Source organism: Neophocaena asiaeorientalis, unplaced genomic scaffold (assembly GCF_003031525.2).
Source record: "Neophocaena asiaeorientalis asiaeorientalis breed wild unplaced genomic scaffold, Neophocaena_asiaeorientalis_V1.1 scaffold409, whole genome shotgun sequence".
Lineage (NCBI taxonomy): Eukaryota > Metazoa > Chordata > Mammalia > Artiodactyla > Phocoenidae > Neophocaena > Neophocaena asiaeorientalis.
The window spans coordinates 2,384,245-2,408,532 of NW_020175208.1; the positions used below are offsets into that span (position 1 = coordinate 2,384,245).

General features: G+C 36.4%; 1 protein-coding gene across 3 annotated transcripts in view; it reads right to left on the reverse strand.

The window, feature by feature from the left end:
• S100PBP (S100P binding protein) overlaps nucleotides 1-24,288 on the reverse strand; it is a 31,278-nt gene that overhangs the window by 5,652 nt on the left and 1,338 nt on the right. Inside the window, exons 2-6 of one of the 3 annotated variants that reach the window (XR_003005958.1) lie at nucleotides 19,551-19,667; nucleotides 17,946-18,787; nucleotides 17,206-17,291; nucleotides 15,600-15,703; nucleotides 12,198-12,225 (exon numbers count right to left, since the gene is read on the reverse strand). Coding sequence is in view for 2 of the 3 variants with exons in the window: in XM_024765288.1 (XP_024621056.1) it covers nucleotides 15,600-15,703; nucleotides 17,206-17,291; nucleotides 17,946-18,785 (1,030 nt within the window). In the remaining variant the exon portion in view is untranslated. Of the gene's footprint in view, nucleotides 1-12,197; nucleotides 12,226-15,599; nucleotides 15,704-17,205; nucleotides 17,292-17,945; nucleotides 18,788-19,550; nucleotides 19,668-22,572; nucleotides 22,615-24,288 lie in introns of all 3 variants that reach the window. The other 2 variants (XM_024765288.1, XM_024765287.1) reach the window with 2 other exon arrangements.

Genomic DNA, 24,288 nt, shown 5'->3' on the forward strand with positions numbered 1-24,288 from the left:
CCAGTGGCTCTTAAATTTTAACATGCATCATAATCAGCTGCGAATATAAAACAGGTTGCTGGGACCCAACCCCAGTTTCTGATTCTGTAGGTCTGGAGTGGGACATGGGAATTTGCTTTTGTAACAAACGCCCAAGTGATGCTACTGCTGCTGCTGGTCTGGGAACCACATTTTGAAAACCTTTGCCCTAGACAGTGGAGACCCTTCTTTCAGCTGGTTTACATACTTCTCATTATCGTATCTATTCTGCTCTCAGGAACCAAGAGCTGTCAAACTAGGCGACAGACCATCTTTTCATGTTCTGGTAGAAGATATATACTTAACTTTTAGGACCAGTATAATTTATTTGAAGCCTCAAGAAGCCCAACTCTGTAGAAAAAGTATATACTTTGGAGTTTAGGCAGACTTGGGTTAAAATTCCAATCCAGCCACTAACTAGCTCTGTAACCCTGGGTAAATCATTCCTCTTATCTATGAAATGTGGACAATAATAATATTTTGCTTGAACTTAAATATTAGGGATATAGTACATAAAAGACCTAGCATATCTTCTGACACTCAGGCAGTGTGCAGTAAGTGGTAGCTGTTATTATTATGGTGTTACAGCCTCGGGACTATGTTAGTTTGCAAAGACTCTTCAAAGCCTGTGACAATCAATCACCTATTTATAAGGAAAAAATGCTTATTAAGTGGATCAGTCTACATATAAACTATGACATGCTTTATAACACTCAGCAGAAATTCTCTAACCATAATGAGATGACACTTTTCAGCAAAAATGTATAGATTCATTATATTAAATGTTTCTATGCAGTTAAAATAAAAAAGGACAACCAAGGGTAAAAGAAGACAACTGACAAAATGAAAAATGTACCTGAAATGTACCTTATTCTGCAAAGATAAGTCTCCTCATCAAACAAAACAAAAGAGGTCAAGGACATGAATGGGTAATTCTCAAAACTAATACAAGTAATCAATAAATGTAATGAAAAGATGCTCAATCTCACTAATATGGAAATAAAACATATTAATCTCACTTCTTGAGAAGGAAATACAAATCAGAAATGAGTTTTCCTGGGCTTCCCTGGTGGTGCAGTAGTTGAAAGTCCGCCTGCCGATGCAGGGGACATGGGTTCGTGCCCCGGTGCGGGAAGATCCCACATGCCGCGGAGCGGCTGGGCCCGTGAGCCATGGCCGCTGAGCCTGCGCGTCTGGAGCCTGTGCTCCGCAGCGGGAGAGGCCACAACAGTGACAGGCCCGCGTACCGCAAAAAAAAAAGAAAGAAATGAGTCTTCCCTTTAAGAGAGAAGTAGCTTTTGATTAGAAAATCCCTTGCCTGTTTGATTTGTTAAGCTAAAATCAAAGGTCTCTACTCAAATTGCTTTTCCTTTACCATACTTTCATATCACTAGCATCCCCCTCCCTCTAGCCCCCACAAAAAGGACATTTCAATGGTGAGGAAATCAGCTTTCCAAGAATTTCAAGATACGTTTTTCTTGCCAAAGCATCACCAAAGGAGGGCTGGCAAGATATGGAAAGTCTGGTGTCCAGTCTCAAATGGGACAAGATTATCTGCAGACCATGTCCTTCAGCTTACTCATCTCTTACCACGTAGACGCTATAAAACTGTCCTGACAATGGAGACTAAAGATATACCTATAAACCTCCTACAAAGAAACCTATTCACTTTAAACTAAAAGAAAAGACTGATCAATTAGGCCCAATGAGGCTTCAAGTATTCAACTGCTAGGCGTCATAATCTAGCAGCAGCAACTTACATACAGCATTTACCATGTATCAGGCAGTATCCTATGTGCTCTACATATATTAACATATTTATTCCTTACAATAATCCTATGAGATATTTCCTCCAATTTACAGATGAAGAGGCACAGAGAAGTAACTGGTCCAAGGTCACACAGCTAGTGACAGAGCCCAAATTCCAATAACAGAATACCATCATAGGGTTGAGTTTCCTGAAAAATTTTCTAGGACTGACATTTCACTGTGTGGATTAGAAATCAAGAATCATATTGCAATATGTCTTGTATACCCAGTTGGTACCTCAGCACAGCGCTGAGTAAACAAAGGCTCAATAACTATTGTCTCGGCTTATGTACCAAGAAATGTTAGTTTTCATTAGCACTAAGAACTTAACTGATGTACCAGGGTAACCTTTATTATTAATAAGGGTTAATGATCTAGAAATAATGGGAGCTAATATTTATCAAGCATTTATTATGTGCCAGGCACTTTGCTAACTGCTTTGCATGTATCCTATCACTTAATCCTAACAACCACATGAGGCAAATACCATTATCTCCATTTTATTCATGAATAAACTGAAGCTTAGAAAAGATACTCATCTATCATCTAGTAAATGGGAAAGCCAGGATTCAAACCCATGTGGGGCTATTAATCCAAAAACCTTATTTCAGCTCATAGCTTCAATCTCTTCTTCCTCCAAATTTAGAGATGCTAACAAGAATAGAAACATTTAAATTTTCTCTTTTCATAGTTTCCAACAGATGGGCTTTCTTGGACCAACAATCAGTACCATGGGTTTATTTTAAGTTGTGGCTAAAAGGTGGTGAAGACTGTCCTTTGTTTTGTGGCTAAGAATGAAATTCATCTAAGAATGAAATTAGGAGGAAAAAACCTCAACATTTCAGAGATGAGATCAGCGGTTCACCGAAACAATCTATAAATATGCAGCTATTATAAAGGAGGAGTAATGATAACGCTGAATGCTTGCTATGCCAATGGCCCTTCTGACAAGTCTTATACATCACCATACTTTGTACCACATGACCAGGAACAGAGACTCTCTCTGCTGGCGAATGACCTAAGATCTGGCCTGGCACCAACAGGTCATTAAGTGAATCAATCAGATACTCTCCCTTGGAATGTGAATGTGAGCTTTCATAATGAGAACAAGAGAGAGAACAGCACACAGAGGTAGGGCTCTAGGAGAGGACAGACACTTGAGATAGCTAATAGAGAGCAGCAGAAGCACTAGTCATAGAGAGAGATAAGATTAGAAGTACCAGAATCACTAACTCAGCAGGAAAACCTATTGAAAAGGAAACAAAGGCATCCATTTCTTCATCTTTTCCTGTAAATCCATTAAACTCAGTTACTTAAAGGTAATCACAATGTCTTTATTCAATGCAATCAAAAAACCACCTAATACAGGGGAGGGAATGAAGAGGGAAGGAAAGAAAAAAAAATGTGCTACAGGGGTATAGGCTATTGCTTTTACAAAAAGATTAATAGAATAGGAATAGGGAATTCCCTGGCGGCCCAGTGGTTAGGTCTCCACGCTCTCACTGCTGATGGGCCGGGTTCAATGTCTGGTCGGGGAACTAAGATCCCACATCCCACAAGTCGCACAGTGTGGTCAAAAAAAAAAAAAAAGGAAAAAAAGATTAAGTAGAAAGCCAGAATGCAAACATCCAGGCCAACAAAAGTGTGATGATCTAGTACAAATCTTGACTGATTTTTTCCATGCATACAAGGCAAAAAACAAAAGAAAGAAACAGGAATTATTATATAACTCATTTCTGCAGTGTTGTATTGTACAGGGGATATTGAACAATGTATGAATGTTCTCAACAGTAATGGCAAATGTAGAAACAGAATTTACATAACCACTGCTGCTTATGGTCTTCAGTAAAAATCAAAGCAGACTTCCACTTCTAATCATAATGAATGGGCATACCTCCACTGTAAGCAACTAGAGACTGGGCAAAATGTATGAAACAACTATATTCAGACTGCTCAGAACTGTAATCCCTACGGGAAGGGAAACAGTTGAGGTGAGACTCAAAGCTTCTTATGAGTCTATGAGTTTATAATTTTTCAAAATAAAAAGTTTTTCTTTTTAATGAAGGCAAAACAAATATAAGTAAACAAAAGCAGAGAGACTTCACAACAACAGACTTGCACTATAAGATACTAAAAGGGGTTCATCAGGAAAAAAGAAAATATGAGATGGAAAGGAATCAAGAGCACTGGAAATGGTAAATATGTGAGTAAATACAAAAGCCCTTTTCTCATTTAAAAAGTGTCTTTAAAAGATAACTGTTTATGGTTGAGAGTCTGCCTGCCGATGCAGGGGGCACGGGTTCGTGCCCGGGTCCGGGAGGATCCCACATGCCGCGGAGCGGCTAGGCCCATCAGCCATGGCCACTGGGCCTGCGCATCCGGAGCCTGTGCTCCGCAACGGGAGAGGCCACAACAGTGAGAGGCCCGCGTATCGCAAAAAAAAAAAAAAAAAGATAACTGTTTAAAGTAAAAGCAATAATCAGGGACTGCCCTGGTGTTCCAGTGGGTAAGGTTCCGTGCCCCCAGTGCAGGGGGCCCGGGTTTGATCCCTGGTCAGGGAACTAGATCCCACGTGTATGCCGCAACTAAGAGTCTGCAAGCCGCAGTGAAGATCCCACGTGCCACAACTAAGACCTGGAGCAGCCAAAATAAATAAATAAATATTTTAAAAAAACAAAAAAATAAAGTAAAAGCAATAATGTATTGAAGAGTTTATAATATATGTATAAAAACAGTAACAAAAAATGGAGATTTGGAAGGGTACTATTGTTAGGGCCTTACAGTATATGTTAAGTGGTATATTATTTGAAGGTAGACTGATTAAAGTTAAAGATCTGTATTGTAAACTATAGAGCAACAGTTCTCAAAGTATGTCCCAGGATCTGTAGGAGTCCTCAACACCCTTCTGAGGCTTCACAAGATCAAAATTATTTTCATAACAGCACTAACATGTTATTTGTTTTTACTACTTGCAATCTCTCAAAAGTGTACTGGGGAGTTTTCAAGAGGCTACACAACATGATATGGAATGCAGATTCACATATGAGAATCTGGTAGTTTTCTATTAAGCTAGATGTTAAAAAAAATCTGCAAAAATGTAAATCAATGCATTCTTCTCCCTAAAATTTTGGTTTTGTTTTGAAAATTATAGTTATTTTTAATAAAAACATTATGTTAACATGCAATGAATTATCTTAAAATATATTAATAAATATTTTAACAATTTACCAGTTATAACTTTTAATATGATTGCGTATAGATAGATACAATGCAAACAAACAAAAACATTTTGGGGTCCTCAATTTTTAAGAGTATGAATAATCTGTAAAGAGTGTAAACAAGTCCTGAGACCAGAAACTGTGAGAACTACTACCCTAGAACAACCACTGAAAATAAAACAAAGAGGTATAGGTAATAAGTCAAGCATGGAGATAAAACGGAATACTAAAAAATACTCAAAAAAAAAAAAAAACCAGGAAAAGATGAAAGAAGAAACAACGAACATATAGACAAATAGAAAACAAGTAGTAAGATGGCAGATTTAAATCCAACCGATAATTACATTAAATGTGACTGGACTAACACTTGAATTAAAAGACAGATTGTGAGACCAGGGGGAAACAAGACTCAACTATATGCTGTCTACAAGACATCCACTTTAAACATATAGATAGTTTAAAAGTAAAAGGATGAAAAAAACATATCATGCAAACACTAGTCAAAAGAAAGCTTGAATGGCTATTTAAATCAGACAAATTAAACTCTAAAACAAGGAATATTACTAAGAGTAAAAAGAGACAGTTCATAATGATAAAGGGGTCAATTCTTCACAAGGACATAATATTCCTAAATGTATATGCATCTAATGGCAGCATTTCAAAATACATGAGGCAAAAATGACAGAACTGAAAGGAGGAACAAAAACATCCACAACTAGGGTTGAAGATATGAACTCTTCTTTTAATGAGAAAATCTGTAAGAATATAGAATTGATCACTACCATCAACCAACAAAACCTTATTGAAATTTATAGAACACTCTACCAACATCAGAATATACATTTTCAAGTACACATGGACCATTCACCAAGATAGACCATATGCTGGCCTATAAAGTAAGCCCCAGTGTATTTAAAAGGATTGAAATCACACCAAGTATATTCTCTAACCACAACAGAATTAAACTAGAAATTAATAATAGGAAGATAGCTGAAAACTCCTAAATATTTGGAAATTAAGCAACACACTTCTAAATAACCCACAGGTCAAACAAGAAATCACAAGGGAAATTAGAAATTGCTTTGAACCAAATGAAAATGAAAACACATCAAATTTGTGAGATGCACCTAAGTAGCACTTAAAGGGAAACCTGAGACTTAGAAAGGTCTCAAATCAATGACATAAGTTTCCACACTAAAAATCTAGAGGGGCTTCCCTGGTGGCGCAGTGGTTGAGAGTCCGCCTGCCAATGCAGGGGACATGGGTTCGTGCCCAGGTCCAGGAGGATCCCACATGCTGCGGAGTGGCTGTGCCCGTGAGCCATGGCTGCTGAGCCAGCGTGTCCGGAGCCTGTGCTCCGCAACAGGAGAGGCCACAACAGTGAGAGGCCCGCATACCGCAAAAAAAAAAAAAAATCTAGAGAACAAGAACAAATTAAAGCCAAAGTAAATGGAAAAGAAATAATAAAGAGAAGAAAAGAAAATAGCCAACATAGAAATATGAAACTAAAAACTTACTTTGGGGAAAAAATTAGTAAAATTGATAAACCTTTAACTAGATTTAAGAAAAAAAAGACAAATTACCAATATTAGAAATGAAACAGTGAACATCACTACAGATCCTACAGTAATTAAAGGAATAATAAGGACATTTTTAATGAATAATTTTATGCCAATAAATTCATCAACTTAGATAAAATGGACAAACTCCTTGTAAGACACAAATTACCAAGATAAGGAAGATAAAGAAATTCTGAAAAGCCCGGTATCTATTACTCTGTAGTTACAAACCTTGCCAAAAAGAAAACTCCAGGCTTTATTGGTAAATTCTACCAAACATTTAAAGGAAGAAACAATACCAATCCTGCACAAACTGAGAAACTGAGGAGAAAACAATTCCCAACTAAATTTATGAAGCCAGCATCACCATGATACTTAAACCAGAGGAAGACAGTACATACAAGAAAAATTGAAGATGAATATTCCTCATAAACAAGACATAAAAACCCTTAAAAATACTAGCAAATTGACTAAAGGATAATTCATCAAGACCCAGTGACTTTACCCCAGGAATGCAAGTTGGCCTAACAGTCAAAAAAAAGTAATAAATGTAGTACACTGTGTTACAAAATAAAGGAGAAACACAATATGATCCGAATAAATGCAGAAAATTCATTTGACAAAGTTCATCATTCATTCATGATAAAAACTCCCACCAAACTACAAATAGAAGGGGAACTTCCTCACCTGATAAAGAGCATCTATGATGAATCTACATCTAATATCATACTTAATGTACTAGAGATCTTAGTCAGTGCTGTAAGGCAAGAAATAAAAAAGGCTTATAGATTGGAAAGGAAGAAATACACTGTCTTTATTTGCAGATAAAGTCATGTTAACATAGAAACTTCTAAGGGGTCTATTAAAAAGTTACCAAAAGTAATAGAAAAACTTAGCATGGTTGTAGGACACAAGGTCAACATAAAAAAATCAACTGTATATCTATATGCTAGCAGTGACCAGCTAGAAATTGAAAATTAAAAAGTATCACTTACAATACCATAAAAAAGCATAAGATACTTATGAATTAATTTAACAAAATATGTACAAGACCTGTACAAAAAACTGCTGAGAAATTAAAGACATAAATAAATTGAGAACTATATCCTGTTCATGGATTGGAAGGCTCAATATTGTTATGATATCAACTTTCCCCAAATTGTTCTACAGACTCAACACAATCCCAGTGAAATACCCAACAGGTATTTTTTTTAACAAATTGACAAGAGGAAATTGATTTTAAAAAATTATGGAAATCCAAAGGACCAAACAATTTTAAGACTTACTATAAAGTTATAGTAATCAAGACAGTGTAATATTGACATAAGAAAATACACATATATTAATGGAACAGAATAGAGAAGTCAGAAATAAACACATGGAAAGAATAATTTTTTCAATAAATGGTGTTAGAACACCTGGATATTCATATTAAAAAAAAAGAACCTAGCCTTTGCCTTAAAAAAGCCATAAAATAGTATAATCACTTTGGAAAACTGTTTGGAAGTTTCCAATACAGTTAAAAAAACACATACTAAATGACTCAGCAATTTCACTCCTAATTATTTTCCCTAGAGAAATGAACACATGTTCACACAAAAAACCCATATATGAATGTTTATAGATGCTTTATTCATAATAATCAAAAGCTAGAAACAGTAATGTCCATCAACAAACGACTAAACTGTGGTATATTCATACAAGGAAAAATTCAGCAGTGGATGTATAGAACATACATGCAACAACATGGAGTTGTTTCTTGTTGTTTTAAAAAACTACTCCAAGTAAAAGAAACCAAACACAAAAGAGCACATACTGCATGATTCCATTTATATGTAACTCTAGAAAAGACAAATCTAATCTATAATGACCAAAAAGAAATCAGTGCTTTCCTAGAGCTGAAGTGGAGGCAGGGACAGATTGATTGGGATGGAACACAAGGGAAATTTTTAGGGTGGTGGGAATGTTCTATCAAGCTTGATTGCTGTGATGATCTCACTTAAAATGGGTACATTTTATTGCATGTAAAACATACCACATTAAAGTTGATTTAAAAAAAGAAAAAAAGTTAATGCATACTTCCAGATAAATATAACAGGTTGACTGCATGAGTTTATCTCTTCTTGCTCCTAACATCCCTCACTAAATTGGAAAAGAAAGGGCTCAAATGAATGATCTTAGCAACCATCTAAAGAAACTAGAAAAAGAAGAGCAAATGAAACTCTGAGTAAGCAGAAAGAGGGAAGTAATAAATATCAGAATGGGGGCTTCCCTGGTGGCGCAGTGGTTGGGAGTCCGCCTACTGATGCAGGGGACACAGGTTCGTGCCCCCGCCCAGGAATATCCCACATGACGCGGAGCAGCTAGGCCCGTGAGCCATGGCCGCTGAGCCTGCGCGTCCGGAGCCTGTGCTCCACAATGGGAGAGGCCACAGTGGTGAGAAGCCTGCGTACCACACACAAAAAAATATATCAGAATGGAAATTAATGAAACAGAAAAACAGAGAAAAATCAATGAAAAATCTGTTTTTTTAAAAAAGAAAAATAATAATGTTGATAAAGTTTCAGCCAGACTGATTAGAAGAGAGAAAACACAAATGACCAATACTAAAAGTGGGAAAGATGGTATCACTAGATACTATATAAAAGGTTAATAACAGAGTATTATTAACCTTAACGCCAATAAATTTAACAACTTAGATGAAATAAACAAATTCCTTGAAAGACTACCAAAGCTCACCCAAAAAGAGATACCAGTTTTTCTATACAAATTCTTCTAAAAAATTGAAGAGGTGGAAATACTTCCCAATTCACTCTGTGAGGCCACCATTACTCTGCTACCAAGACCACACAAAGAAATTACAAGAAAAGTACAGACCATATCCCTTATGAAGATAGATTCAAAACAAAATTTTAGGAAATCAACCCAACACTATCAAGGATAATACTTTAAGACCAAGTGCAGAATGCTTAAAACCAGGAATGCAAGATTGGTTTAATACTGGAAAATCAAATAATACAATTCTCTAACATTATCTGATTATCTCAGTAGATGCAGAGAAAATATTTAATAAAACCCAATACCTGTTTCTAATAAAAATGTACAAATATCAACTGAATTTCCATATACTAGCAACAAACAATCTTGGTAAAGATGGGAGTCACTGGAATTCATACACTGCTGGTGGGTATATAAAATGGTACCACTTTGGAAAACAGTTTGGTAGGTTCTCAAAAAGTTAAACATGCCTACTGTATGACCCAGTCATTTGAAAGCATATCCATACAAAGATTTGTACATGAATGTTTATAACAGCTTTATTTAAATAGATAAAATTGGAAACAATCCAAATGCCCATCATTAGATGAATGGATAAACAAATTGTGGTATATCTATATAATGGAATACTACTCAGCAATAAAAAGGAATAAACTACCAAGAAAATTATTAACTGCAAAATAATTACGTTTTAAGAAAGAAGCCAGGCTCAAAAAACAGTATACAGTGACAGCAGCTCAGCAGTTGCCTGGGGAGTGGAGGGAGCAAGGAAAGGCAGGAGGAAGGAATCACAAAAGGGCACAAAGAAATTTTGGGGTGTTACAGTATGTTTATCTTGATTGCAGTGATAGTTTCATGGGTGTTTACATAGGTCGAAATTCAACAAACTGTATACTTTAAGTTTGTGCAGTTTATTTATTTCAATTAAAACTCAAGAGAGAAAAAATATCTTGAGAGAGGTAAGAAATTCATAAAATAAGAACATAAAAAAAAGAACAAAACAGGAAAGAATTCTTAGAAGTCATAAATGTGAATGTAAAAATAAAGAAGTTAATAAGAATAGAAAATATCCCAGAAAATAGAATAAAGAGACAGAGACAGAAAAGGGAAAGAAAAGGTAAGAGACATAGATCAATCCTTGGAAGTTCAATATCTAACTATTAGGAATTTCTTAAAGAGAGAGTAGATTATACAGAGAAGAAACAATTATCAAAGAAATATAAGAAATTCTCAGAACTGAGAAATATATATCCCAATTAAAAAGGCCCACTGAGGACTTCCTGGTGGTGCAGTGGTTAAGAATCCATCTGCCAATGCAGGGGACACGGGTTCCAGCCCTGGTCTGGGACGATCCCACATGCTGCAGAGCAACTAAGCCCGTGCGCCACAACTACTGAGCCTGTGCTCTAGAGCCTGTGTGCCACAACTACTGAAGCCCACGAGCCTAGAGCCCGTGCTCCGCAACAAGAGAAGCCACCGTAGTGAGAAGCCCGCGCACCACAACGAAGAGTAGCCCCCACTCACCACAACTAGAGAAAGCCCTCACACAGCAATGAAGACCCAATGCAGCCAAAAATAAATAAAATAAATAAATTTATTAAAAAAAAAAAGTAGAATGGTGATTACCAGGGGCTTTGGGGGAGTGGCAGGGGAAGGCTAGTTATTTTTTAACGGGTATAGAGTTTGAGATTTGCAAGATAAAAAAGTTCTAGAGATTTGTTTCACAACAATGTGAATAAACTTAACACTACTAAACTATACACTTAAAAATGGTTAAGATGGTAAATTTTATGTTACTTTTTTTTACCACAATTAAAAAAAAAAGACTAACGGGTCATGTCACAAAACATAGGAGCCCGCTTGAAGGATTTCTCATTGGTCAAAACTGGGACAAATTGAGCATCAAAAAGAATACTGACTATAATTGATTAGAAGACATTGATTTTTTTAAATTCATGAGATAATAGTGATACTAAAAAAAAAATTGAAATCTTCATACAAGTATGCTAGCTAGTACTTGTAGAAGAAACAATATATTTAGAAAACAAACATTTTCTATGCAACTCTGTGTAGTAGCTGATTCCAGCAGAGATCACCAATGAATGCTCAAACCATTAGGTGAACAATTGTTGTGGAACAGGATATTCAAATTGTACCAAGGAATCACCCCACAGATGACTTACTAATTACAAAGGGGAAAATGTACCTTAGAATGGTAAGATATGGCAGTTAACACTTTAACAAAGTGATCAAACTTAGCATTACTATTAGTAAAACAATCTGTCATTAAGTGGTGCCTCCTTATCTGATATGGGATGAACACACAATGGTACCTATGAATTATTCCAGTTTATTTTAAACGCTTAGTCTGAATCTAATCCCTCCTCTAGACCCAACTTCCAGTTTACAGGAAATATAGAGGATGGAGGAACAAGTTAAACAACGCCACAAGGAAACAATCAGACACAATTCAGAAGGTGGGACAAACTACAAACCAAGTGACCTAGATTAAGAGAGACTAAAGAGACAATAACTAAACACATGAACCTTGATTAGATAGATCTTGTTTGAACAATTTACAAGAAGACATTTTAGGGGAAACTGGAATATTGACTAGATATTAGATAATTTTAAGAAATTATGATTAAATATAAATTGCCAAGAAACATGTGAAAAATGTTTAACCTCATTAATTATTAAAAACAAAATGTTAAAATTTACCTGTCAAATTGGTGACAAAAATTAATACAATTTTTTTGGGCAGGACAATCTGGTAACGTGTAACGAAAGTTTTAAAAATGTTTATATACTTTACCCAGCAATTCCACTTCTAGGCATTCATCCTATAGAAATAAGAGTTGTACATAAACATTTATGAACCAGAATGTTCACTGCAGCATTACTAATGAAAATGGACATAAGCTAATTATCAAAATGGAATAATAAATGATACTTCATAATCATTAAAAATCTTAATTTGAGATATTTAACATGGAAAGGTCCCTAATACATTAAGTAAATGGAAGAGAGTAGTTATTTTTTTGTGATCCTAGAGGGCAGAACTAGGAACTACCATTGGAAATTATAAGGAAGCACAGTTTGGCTCAATGTAAGGACTAATTTTCTAACAATTAGAATTTTCTGAAAAGAATCTAAAAAAGAATGAACATATGTGTAAGTGAATCACTTTGCTGTACACCTGAAACTAATACAACATTGTAAATCAACTATACTCTAATTTAAAAAAAAAAAATTTTCTAAGCAATGAATGGCCTGCTTCATGAGGTGATGAGTTCTGCACTATTAGACTCTAAGCAAAGGCTGAAGGGTCACTTGGCAAAGATAATACAGAACAGATTTATATGTTAGGAGATTAAGGAGATCTTAATGGTTCTTTCCTACTCTAAGAATTTATAATCCCATATAAAGTTATCCATTAGCTGGGATGTCAGAAAGGAAGTGGTTGGTATTTCTTTGTAAATGCTATTAAAGACCCATGTGGCACTAAACTAAAAAGAGATTATACCTATATTACAATAATAGAGTTGAAGAATGATTTACATTATTGTATTCTGTTATCAATAATATATACATTATTGATAAAGTAAAAGAAGATGATTAACCTAATGGAGAGGATTCAAACTGAATTGATAGGAACTAATTTTGAACCTGCCCCCTATTAATTTCTCTGTGTCTAATAAGGAACCTGAAGTGAAATAGTGAAATAGCACTAAACATCTCAAAAAGAAGAGCAGGAGACGCTCTGCTCCTTCTTTTTGATTTTAGCTGCCCAGTAATTCATATATAAAGAGAGGAGAGAAAGAATATGCCCACCCCACCCCCTGCAATATGGTTTATAAAATCTTTAAATGTTGGATGTATGACTATTAGGCAGTGGAAAGTGACACAGCATTTAGTATCACATTTGGTTCCTGGAAGGCAGAAGCAAGCACTGGAGGTCTATGAAGGTTTTAGAGCAACTGGTAATGTTGAAAATTCTTAGATGTAAAAAAGAAATCCCCTAAAAGATGCACTTAAAAAACCAACCAAACAAACAAAAACCAACCTTTTATTATGGAAAATTTCAAATATACACAAAAGTAGAGAATAGTATAATAAGCCTCCCCCTCCTCCCCAATCACTCAGCTTCATTTATCAACATTATTGTAAGGCTGTTTTCTCTAATCTTTCAGGTTGAGTTTTTTCATTTTGTTTTGCTTTTAGATTTAAAAGCAAACACCTGACATCACACTATTTTTACCTATAAAAACTTCAGTATGAGAAGATACATTTCCTTGCTAATAATACTAAATATTTAATAAATGTTAGTTGCTATGGCTAGGTACTGTTCTATGCATTATACTACTACTTACACGTATAATTTTCCCATAAACTAAGCCTCATTGTTATCTCCATTTTATAAATGAGAAAACTGAGTTTTTACTGGCTCAAGGTCACAAAGCCAGTAAGCAGTGGTGCTAGGATATGAACCCAGAAGTTAACTCTAGCCCAGACTTTGTTTTCCCGACCACTAAAGCAGGCTGACTTTTCTCTATTCTAGTTATTCTAGCCGTTCCTTATGGCATATAGATTGTTGTGATAAAGTGGAAGAGGGACTGCTGAATGAGGAAGAGACTGGAAAAGATGCAATAATATGAGCAGCTGCTCACTGCTCTTCTTGTGAAATTTTCTTTTCTAAATGCCCCAAATGAGAAAGAAAAATGTGATTGGATATCATCGTCAACTGCCTAGGATACAAAAGAAAGTACACCTCATAGAGGGAAAGCAATGATCAAGTCTCTTCCACAGAGGTTGAATATAGACGAACTTCTTTTAATTTGCCCCTCTAATGAAAGCGGGGGGTGGGAGTGGGGATGTCTTTAGTTCCACAAGTCCTTTAGTTCAAGCAAAGTGATCTCACACGTAAGGCCGAGTAATCAGTATGAGCAGTATTTGACTGCTTAATGAAATCTCTGGGTAAAAAATAAAAGGACCTCGGAATATAAAATTCTTCTGGCTGATGTCTCAGAGTTCTAAACCTTTCACTCACAGCCTTATAAAAAGAAAAAAAAACTACTAAGTAATTCAAGATTTGTCAAAGAAAGGGGAGTTCTCCTTTGATCTTCAGCCAAAAATTCTTCTAAACCCTCCCTACTGATTTACAATAGATCTTAGAGTAAATGAACTACATCATCTTCTCTGTGGAGCCTACCAAGGGCATCCTCCTTCCCCATCTTCCGCTCTGCCCAAGCACAAACAGAAGAGCTCCTTCCCTGCTCCTACTGCATTTTATACGTAATTCTACTAGAGCACTAATCAATACTGCAGTGTAATTATCTTTTCCTCTCTGGATTATCAATTCCCAGAGGTCCGAGACCCTACCTTACTGTTTACATTTCCAATCCCTAATCTTCAAACTGAGCACCACTGAAAGTACTCAAGAAAGGTGTGCTGAATGAATAGAGAAAAAAGCTAAAGATGATAGAATATGGAGTGATCTTTATAAGAAGTAACTGTTTTACCAGTATTTTCTAATCTCTACACCTTCAGTACAGTTCACAAGCTTCCCTTTAGGAATTTCCCCATCAGCCAATAGTTTAGGATGAATGAATGAAAACATGGACTATAGTCTCTTGAGGGCTGGAGAAAGAATTCAGCCGTTTTGGTTTGCAACAGCTTTTAATGAACTAGGGAGAACTCAGACTGAAGGATCTGGAAGATAGTCAAAGCCTTTCAAGAGCTTTTATTCAGATGCCAAGATGCAAGATGGTATTTGAAATGCCTGCTTTTTACATTTAAATGCTGAAGGCAACAGGGAAAATAATTCCAAATAAAAAACCAATGATTACCAAGCAGTGCCTGGTCGTCCACTACTAATTTTTATTTTTTATTATTTTTCTTCTACTAATTTTTAGACAAAAAAATCCGAAGCAAAAAAATCCCTAGCAAAAAAGGTCTGGTTACAGCCCCCAGCCATGGGGGAGACACTTTTCATGTACTGGTATGAGTCTCCTTGGACCCCTCTCTAATACTGGTTAGCCAAACCACTTTGAGGATTATCTGGTTAGGCAATCCCTTGAAGTAAAAATCTTTGGATAAGAAGTTATCTTTCTCACCAATTTACAAAAATTCAAGACAATCTCTCAGTTTAAGCTATACACTGGAAAAAAAAGTCTCATCACATTTTTTATATGCCATTCTTTGATTACTGTGTTACCTTGGTTAGAGTCCACTGGGTCTTCTATATGAGCAATGACATTCCTGAGATAACTTTGCTTCTGCTTTTCTAGATCTGATGGTGAAAACGTCGGAATATTAGTCCTTGAACAAAGCAAACCAGGAGGAAAAACAATCAGTTAGAACCATGAATATAGTGCTTTGTACAGAGAAGACATATACAACTGATGGATTAGAACAACTAACTCTCAAAACACTCTCTAAGATCCAATGACAAAAGACAGTGTTAGTCACGTAATATGAAGCTGCAACCAAGTATGAAGTTGAGACAAAAAAGAATAGATATAACCTGCTGTTAACAAGGCATAGGGACTTCCTTGGTGGTGCAGTGGTTAAGAATCTGCCTACCAGTGCAGGGGACAGGGGTTTGAGCCCTGGTCTGGGAAGATCCCACATGCCACAGTGCAACTAAGACCGTGCACCACAACTACTGAGCCCACGTGCCACAACTACTGAAGCCCACGTGCCTACAGCCCGTGCTCCGCAACAAGAGAAGCCACCCCAATGAGAAGCCCATGCACCACAACAAAGAATAGCCCCCACTCTCTACAACTAGAGAAATCCCGCGCACGGCAACGAAGACCCAACGCAGCCAAAAATAAATAAATAAATAAATAATTAAAAAACCAAAACAAGGCATAGCAAAGCAAAGACTGCCTACTCCATAGAGACAGAAAGCATTTGTTGAGTAATTCAAGGTTAGTCAGGAAATAGCTAACTTCATAGAGCCACAGAAAAACGGAATAAGATAAAGACCAAAAAGAACCAGCTGGATCTGGCAATTAAAACATTGGTGACCTTGGCAAGAACAATTTCTGGCCCTCATGCTGATTACACTGTAAGGAGTCTGTGGATGAGATAGTGAGTTTATTACTGCTCCAAGTAGCCTTAATTTCCACTGTATACAATTCACAAAGTTCCTTCAAGTCACCAAAGCAAAACAAGAAAAAAATCCCAGAAAACTGGGATTAGGGGTGGTAGGAATAAATTTAGTATCTGTGTAATCAAAAATTTTAAAAGAATCTCGTTGTAAGGAAGCCAATCTGACTCAACCTAAAAAAACAGCTTTGCTAATTGAAAAGGCCCATGTAGAGATACTGCCATCTCCTGGCAACAAGAGAACAGATTGAAAAGGTGACCCAGATCTGCAAACTCTGTAAAATTTTCTCCCCAAGGACAGTTAATGCAAGTTGGGAGAGATGACTAAATGATTTTCTACATAGTTATATCTTAACATTTTTGTTAAAATGATTCTAACTTCCTATATCTGTGACCAAGTTTCCCCACACGCAGGGAAAGAAATCTTACATTTATACAGTGCTTTCACTAATATGTCTTTTTTTCTCTTCAAAATAACCCTGTGAGGCAGCAGGGAAGGCATCATTAGCCTCATTTTATTGACAAAGAAACCAAGGTCAGAGAATATTTGACTTGTTCAAGGTCACACAGTTATTGGTAGTCCCAGAATTTCAAGTATGCTTACTTCTGGTGCAGGGCTTTTTCCCCACACTAAGGAGAAACTCAGGAGAGGAAGAAAGCAACTGAAGAGAACCAACAGAAACCAGAATACTTCACTATACCATTACCTTGTTTTGGTTTGCAGAACAGGAATGACTTTGCCTAGTCTTTTTTCATGGACCTTCAGCTTCCCAGAATCCTTGTCAAGAACATCCTGCGTTTTTTCAGAGCAGAAAGAATGAAGAAGCAAAGATGGCCCTTAGTTATAACAAAACATCATTTATGGAAATATTCTTGAACTAATGGCTACATAGGCATACTCGTGAACCCTAGCGTGTACCAGGCACTAAGGGAGGTGCTTTAAATGAGATAATGACGGTAATCTCAAGAAAAAAAAAAAACCCTAAGCGGTATGGACTGTTACACCCATTTGACAGATAGGGAATCAGGCTCAAAGAGGTTAGGTAAATTGTCCAAGATTTTTCAGCGCTTCAGTGGCTGACTCACAGCTGTTTTATCTAATATATACAGCGTGGCAACCAAAGATTGAGACTTAGGCTGAAACCCAAAGAAAGGAGAAATAATAAAATCATCATCATCTTAGTCTATTCAGTGAATGGTTAATTTAGTACTATGTACCAGTTACTGTCAATAAATTATTTAATTAATCTTTACTATACTGTAAAGTATCATTTATTCCAATTTATAGATAAGAAATTGTGAGGAAACAGAGAAGCTAAATAATTTGCCCAGGGTCACAGTGCTAGTCAGGATTCAAACCCCAATTTATTTGAATACAAAGCTCTGCTATACAGCTTCTGAATGAAAATAATTTCATTCCGCTCTTCACCTTGAAAAATATACTTACTTTGTTTGATGAACTGGCAACAACCGGAAACCTCATTTCAACACTTGATTTATGTGATCCATTTCTCCAGGCTGACCCCGTATTAGGAGTCTCTGAATGGTCCAAGATCTGAGAGAATACAGGTGTAGGTTTCTTACTGTCAGACATATTTTTATCAGAGACAGTTTGTTGAAAGTTACTGTTTGAAGAAGGGAGTGGGGGCCCATCATAGGCAGAGTTACTGAGGCTGATCCCTTCAGATTCTGTGCAAATTGTGCTCTCATTTAGGCTAAGACCATCTTCTCTCATCTCTTCTCCAAGGGAGGAGGGTTTTTCAGTAACTTTGGATGTATCAGTCTTGTCCTTATCAAGTACAACATTACAAACTGTTGGATCAAATGGTGCAACTGTAACTTTTATAAGATTCTTTTCTAGTGCAAAGCGTCTGTTCAATGGTTTAGTAGGAGTTGGTCCATGACCAACTGATGTATTTAGTTGAGGTAGTTTGAAAAGGCTAGTGGTCTCAGCTTCTGGTCCCAAGCTGTACAATGAATTTTTCTCTTGGGGAGTATCAAGTGGAATTTGACTCCCTTTCCCTCCCTTCTCAACATTCCTGCTGTCATCGTTAGGCAAGCCTCCTCCCCAAGAAAAGTGCTCATTTGATAGGTCATCATCCTTCAAGAGTTCCTGAATCTCTTCCTCTGTGAAACTGAAATGGCCATCATCTTCCCCATCAGACAGCTCCAGCAAGGAGTCATCCAATCCGTCCTCATCCAAGGAATCCCAAGAAAATGGGGCATTGTCTTTAGGCAAAAGAGAGGTACCAGAAGACTGTTCAGAGGGTACTAGTGAGCACGGCATATCTGGAGAAATAAAAGGCAGTTTTGCTGAGGAACAGGAAATACCCTTATATCAATTCCAATCTGCTCTAGAGAGTGGTGGTGTCTTAGTATTTCAAATTCTTTGCAGTATGACTTGTAACATGAGAAAGTTTTAAGATATTTAAGCTTACCAGAATCATGGAAATGTATATCAGAACAATGAGATACTTTTTTTCCTATCAAAGTGGCAAAAATTAAGATGACACAGTAATCTAGTTTGGTGAGAATGTGAGAAACAAGGATCCTCACACACTATCAGTGACAGTATAAGTCAGTACAATATTTTGTGGAGAGAAATTTGGCAACAGCATTTGACCCAGCAATTTCACTTCTGGAAATTTATCTCGCAGAAGTACCTGTACAAAGGCACATAGATACATTTACAAAGATGTTCAAAGTAGCATTATTCAAAACATCCAAATATTGGAAACAACCTAAATGTCCATCACCAGAACTGTTCAGTAAAATCATGGTACACTCATGTTATAGAATACTTTACAATTATTTAAAAACACAATGAAGTGGATCTGTATATACTTTACAATTATTTAAAAACACAATGAAGTGAATCTGTATATACTATCATGGAATAATATCTATAACATACAAACAAAATAAATATGTATGTAAAATGTTTGGATTTTCACAGTTTACACTTTTTAGAAAGCAAACATGTATTACTTCTGAAAATGAAAAACAAAAAAAACTTTAAGCATACAATAAGATAAAGAATTGTCTTTCATACTGTGTGGAGCTGCTGGTGTGATCTCTGCCTTTGCCACGAGACCAAATGGAAAAAGGGTTCAGCTCCTGCTAGCTGTTCTTTTCAGGAGACTTGTCAAAATGATTGACTCCCACCTTCCTGCAGGCACAAAGAAAATTAGAGGATCTTCTCATCACTTTCAACTCTGCTAATTACAAAGTCAACTGCATTATGCTTTAAGGTGCTCCATCTATTAATTTTGATCTTGATTTTTTTTAAATACCACAAAGTTGGATTTCGAGTCAAGAACATCAAAGAAAAATCTTTAGAAGAAAAATTATGCAACTAAGGAACTAATTTTCCTCCTCCCAACAATTTATACTTTCTTAAGAATATCATTTGCTCTAGTAAGATGACTACTGTCTTGAGTCCAAAGACCTGGGTTGTTGTCCTGGTTCTGTCAATAACCAGCTGTGATAATTTGGGCAAGCCACTTAACCAGGGACTTGTTTCCTCATTTACAAAATAGGGAAGGGATGGAGAACAGGGATTAGGTGATGTCTAAGATTCCCCCAAGATCTAAAAGTTATTATTATGACCATACATATAAAAGCTATAATTATGACCATACATAATACATACAATGTATGTATTATGACCATACATATATACATATATAATTATGATCATACATTTTCAATACATATATAAACACAAAGAACAGGTCTGGAAAAATACAACGCAAAATTGATGACTGTCATAACCTGCGGGGGAATCCTGAGAGGACAAGGGGAGACTTTAGTATTTTACTTTTTTACTTGAATATTTATATATTACTTGTATAATTAAAACCTAGTTCTTAAATAGCTAATGACGGATCTAATCTCTAATTATTTTCTAGATGGCAAAGGTGATAGAAAGCTGATATTTACATATCACATGTCAACAGCTAAGAAGCTATAAGAAACACTTAATCACCAAACTCAGTAATTTGGAAAATTCTTGTAGCCTTTTAACTGTGAATTCTCCCCCAACCCACTTCCCTCCCTGAATTTTAGTTTTGATTCATGCACTCTTTCAGGAAACATTTTCTGAGCTACTATCCTCACACAGCACTGAGCTAGATAATTTGTCTCTATAAGATTTCTAAGAAATAAAGATATGATTTCCACCCTCAAGGAATGTATAATCTTCCTACAGAGACAAAACTGAAAGTTACATACCAATATGAGAAAATACAAAATGCTATGGACAATAAAGTACTATAGAAAGAGGGAATTCCCTGGTGGTCCAGTGGTTAGGACTCCATACTCTCACTGCCTAAGGCCCAGGTTCAATCCCTGGTTGGGAAACTAAGATACAACAAGCCGCGGGGCGGGGTGGGGAGAAGTACTAGAGAAAGTTAGAAGGAAATGGGAAGGATTACAGAATTTTAGAATTAGAAGAGACCTATGTAATGTATAGCATGGTGACTATAGTTAACAATAGTGTACTTTTTATTTTAAAGTTGCTAAGAGAGATCTTAAAAGTTCTCATCATTAGAAAAAAATTCCTGTGTGAGGTAATGTATGTTAACTAAACTTATTGTGGCAACCATCTTGCATTATGTACATATATCAAATCACGTTGTATAACTTAAACTAATACAATGGTATATGGCAATTATATCTCAAAAAAACTGGGGGGAAAACAAGTTAAAGAAAAAGGCTTGTCCATCTTAGAGATGAGATGGGACAAAAAGGGAAGAAATATTAAGCACCTGTTATAAACTACGCAGTGAGACACATTTTACAACTCTAACCCCTCAATATAACTCTATATACTCTATAACTCTATAACTCTATAAGCTGTTATATTTAAACTTAAGAGTTGCCATGGCTTTTTATCTTATTTTACCAATATTTCAGCAATTGGGAGACAGTTCTCGGCACTGAAGCAGGTGTCTCTATGAAAAGTAATTTCTCTGGCCAGTGACTGGGTTGTATTATAGAGTGAAGCTATTTCTTTAGGCAGCAGTAAGAAAAAAGTTTATTTCTGGAAAAATTTTTCTTTTACTTAACGAAGTTTGTGGGTGTCAAGCACAAGTATCACAGGCACAGGGGTTAAGCAGCCACATTTCCGAAACAGAAGCTCTTTCTGAGCCACCACCCCCACTCTCCAACTCTTTCCAAAAGGTCTAGTCCTGGGAGTTCCCAGGCAGTCCAGTGGTTATGATTCCGCACTTCCACTGCAGGGGGCACGGGATCCCAAATGCAGCATGGTGCCGCCAAAAAGAAAAACGAAACAAACAAACAAAAGGTCTAGTCCAAGCACTTGCTTAATCAAATGAAGAGTTCAATACATTTTCACTTTTGGGAAACTAAAGTTCAGAGGCATTTGGTATACCAAGTATACAGAGTTAATATGCTAGAACAAGGATCCAAACCCAAGTCTAATTCCAAAGACAATGTTTTTTCTTGTTTTTTTCTACCACCCTTGTGATAGACTTGCCCTGGATCAGTAAGCAAATGGCAGAGCCTTCTACATTCAGTACACTCTCTAATATACTACGAAGGATGCAGACATCAAAAAGGGCTTTTGGTCCCTTGGCAAAAATAATTTAAGCCACCTTATTTTGCACAGGCTTCCCTTGATTTCCCAAGTGGAATGGAATAACATGAGAAATAACTGTGAATGTGGCCAAACCTCACTGGAAGAAAAACATCACTACTTGCAAACTTTACTGTGCACACAAAGGACCACTATTCTTCATAACCACTGAAAGCATCAATTCCTATGCCACATGACATCCACAGGCACAGAGCTGGCTCTTCTGAGCTTCTCTCATAGAATGTTCCAATAGGTCTAGGAGCAAAAGCATGCAGAATACCATATACATATAACATTTAACTTGCACAAATCATTCTCTTCACAATTTTATTTCCTCATTTAAAAAAATACTTTTTATTATAATTTAAAACATATACAAAAACAGCGTAATAGTATAATGAATTCCCACATACGCATCACACAGCTCCAACTATCGACCCATGGCTAACCTTGCCCCATCCACTTCCCCCTTTACCAGATTATTTTGAAGCAAGTCCCAGGAATCACATCATTTCATCTGTAAATAACAAGAATTCCTCATATAAAATATCCAGTTCATATTTCCAGCTATTTTATAAATGTCGTATTTTTTAAGATAAAAAAAAAATCAGTATCCAAATAAAGGCCATATATTGCAATCGGCTGATAGGTCTTGTGAGTTTTTTAATCTACAGATTCCCATCTTTTTTTTCCTTACAATTTATTTGTTAAAGAAACAATAACATAAATTGTGTATGGATACATATATATACATCATTAAATAGGAATAAAGAACACCAAGTTCAGGACAGTGACTACCTCTGGTGGTGGGGAGGGAAGAGGAATGGCAAGGGGGTGTGAGTAGGTTCAATTCTATCTGTAATGTTTTATTTCTTTAAAAAACATTAATAAGAAAAGACCTAAAACAATAAAGCTAGGTGGTGGGTATAACAGTATTTGTTATTGTTACATGGTATAACTATAATTTTTATATGCTTGAAATATTTAATAATAAAAACATTTTAAAATTAAGAAGTCAGTGGGGAAAGATACAATGATTACATTCTGAAGTTTCAAATGTCCTCCCTTGTAAAATAGGGACCATCACAGTACCTACCTCATAAGGCTGTTGCAAGAACTAATGAGATCATGAACATCAAAGTACTTAGCATACTACAGGCACAACGTAAAAGCTAAATTAGTAGTGGCTGGTTATTATTTTACCCCACTATCATCATCTCCCTGACCCCTGAAGAATCAGTCAGTCTTAAGATAAGCACAGTAATGGTAGGAAAAGATTGTTAAACCGACAGGAAACTTCCCCTGGTCCCTGCTTGTTAAGAAATTATTCAGTATGCTCTAATCCCTTCTAATTTAACCCAGCATCTTGTCAACCACACTGTCACAATAAATTGGTTAAAGATGAGGCCGTATGGACATTTGAAATATCAGGCAAATTCTGCAAATTAACGGTCACTGAAGTGAGACACTGGACTAAAATTCAGAGACCTCTGTATTTCACTTGAAGTCTCTGAACCTCAATACAGATGAGAACACCATTCTGAAAAATGGGGGATAATTAGTCACTGTTAACTTCGAACACAGATTATCATGAGGATCAAATGAGGGGATGTTTATGAAAGCATTCTAAACCTAAAAGCCTTATACTAATGAAAGTTGATATTTAATAAATCTGCAAGGGAGGAAAAAAAATCTCGGATAAAACTGAAGTTCTAAAGTGAAGTTCCACAAGACAGCCTTAGTACTTCCCTGTCTGCCATTCCACCATCACATGCCTTTCTTGGCACTTGCTTTGTAGTGATCTGAAATATGAGGATCTCCTTATTTTTAAAGGAAAAATATTTTCACCAGCTCTCAAGTCTATCTCTTAATTCTCTGCTCCCCATCCCTTCTGTGACCCTATTCTGTCCTTCCATGTCTCTCTCACCTGTCCACCCCCTCTTCACACTTCAGTTTACCACCCCCACCCGCTGTTCTCTAACCTCCTGGTTGCAACTTCAGAAACTGGCTCCCTTTCTATTTTTATCGTACCTAAGAAAACCTACTGCCTTAAAGCACAAAGCCTTATTTTATTAAGGCCACGAAAACTGCAACACCAGACACAACCCCACATCCCTCTTTCAAGGCTCTAAAGCCAAGACCATTACCAAGCTGGATCTGACAGGTATGGCCAAGGGAAAGGATTATTTCC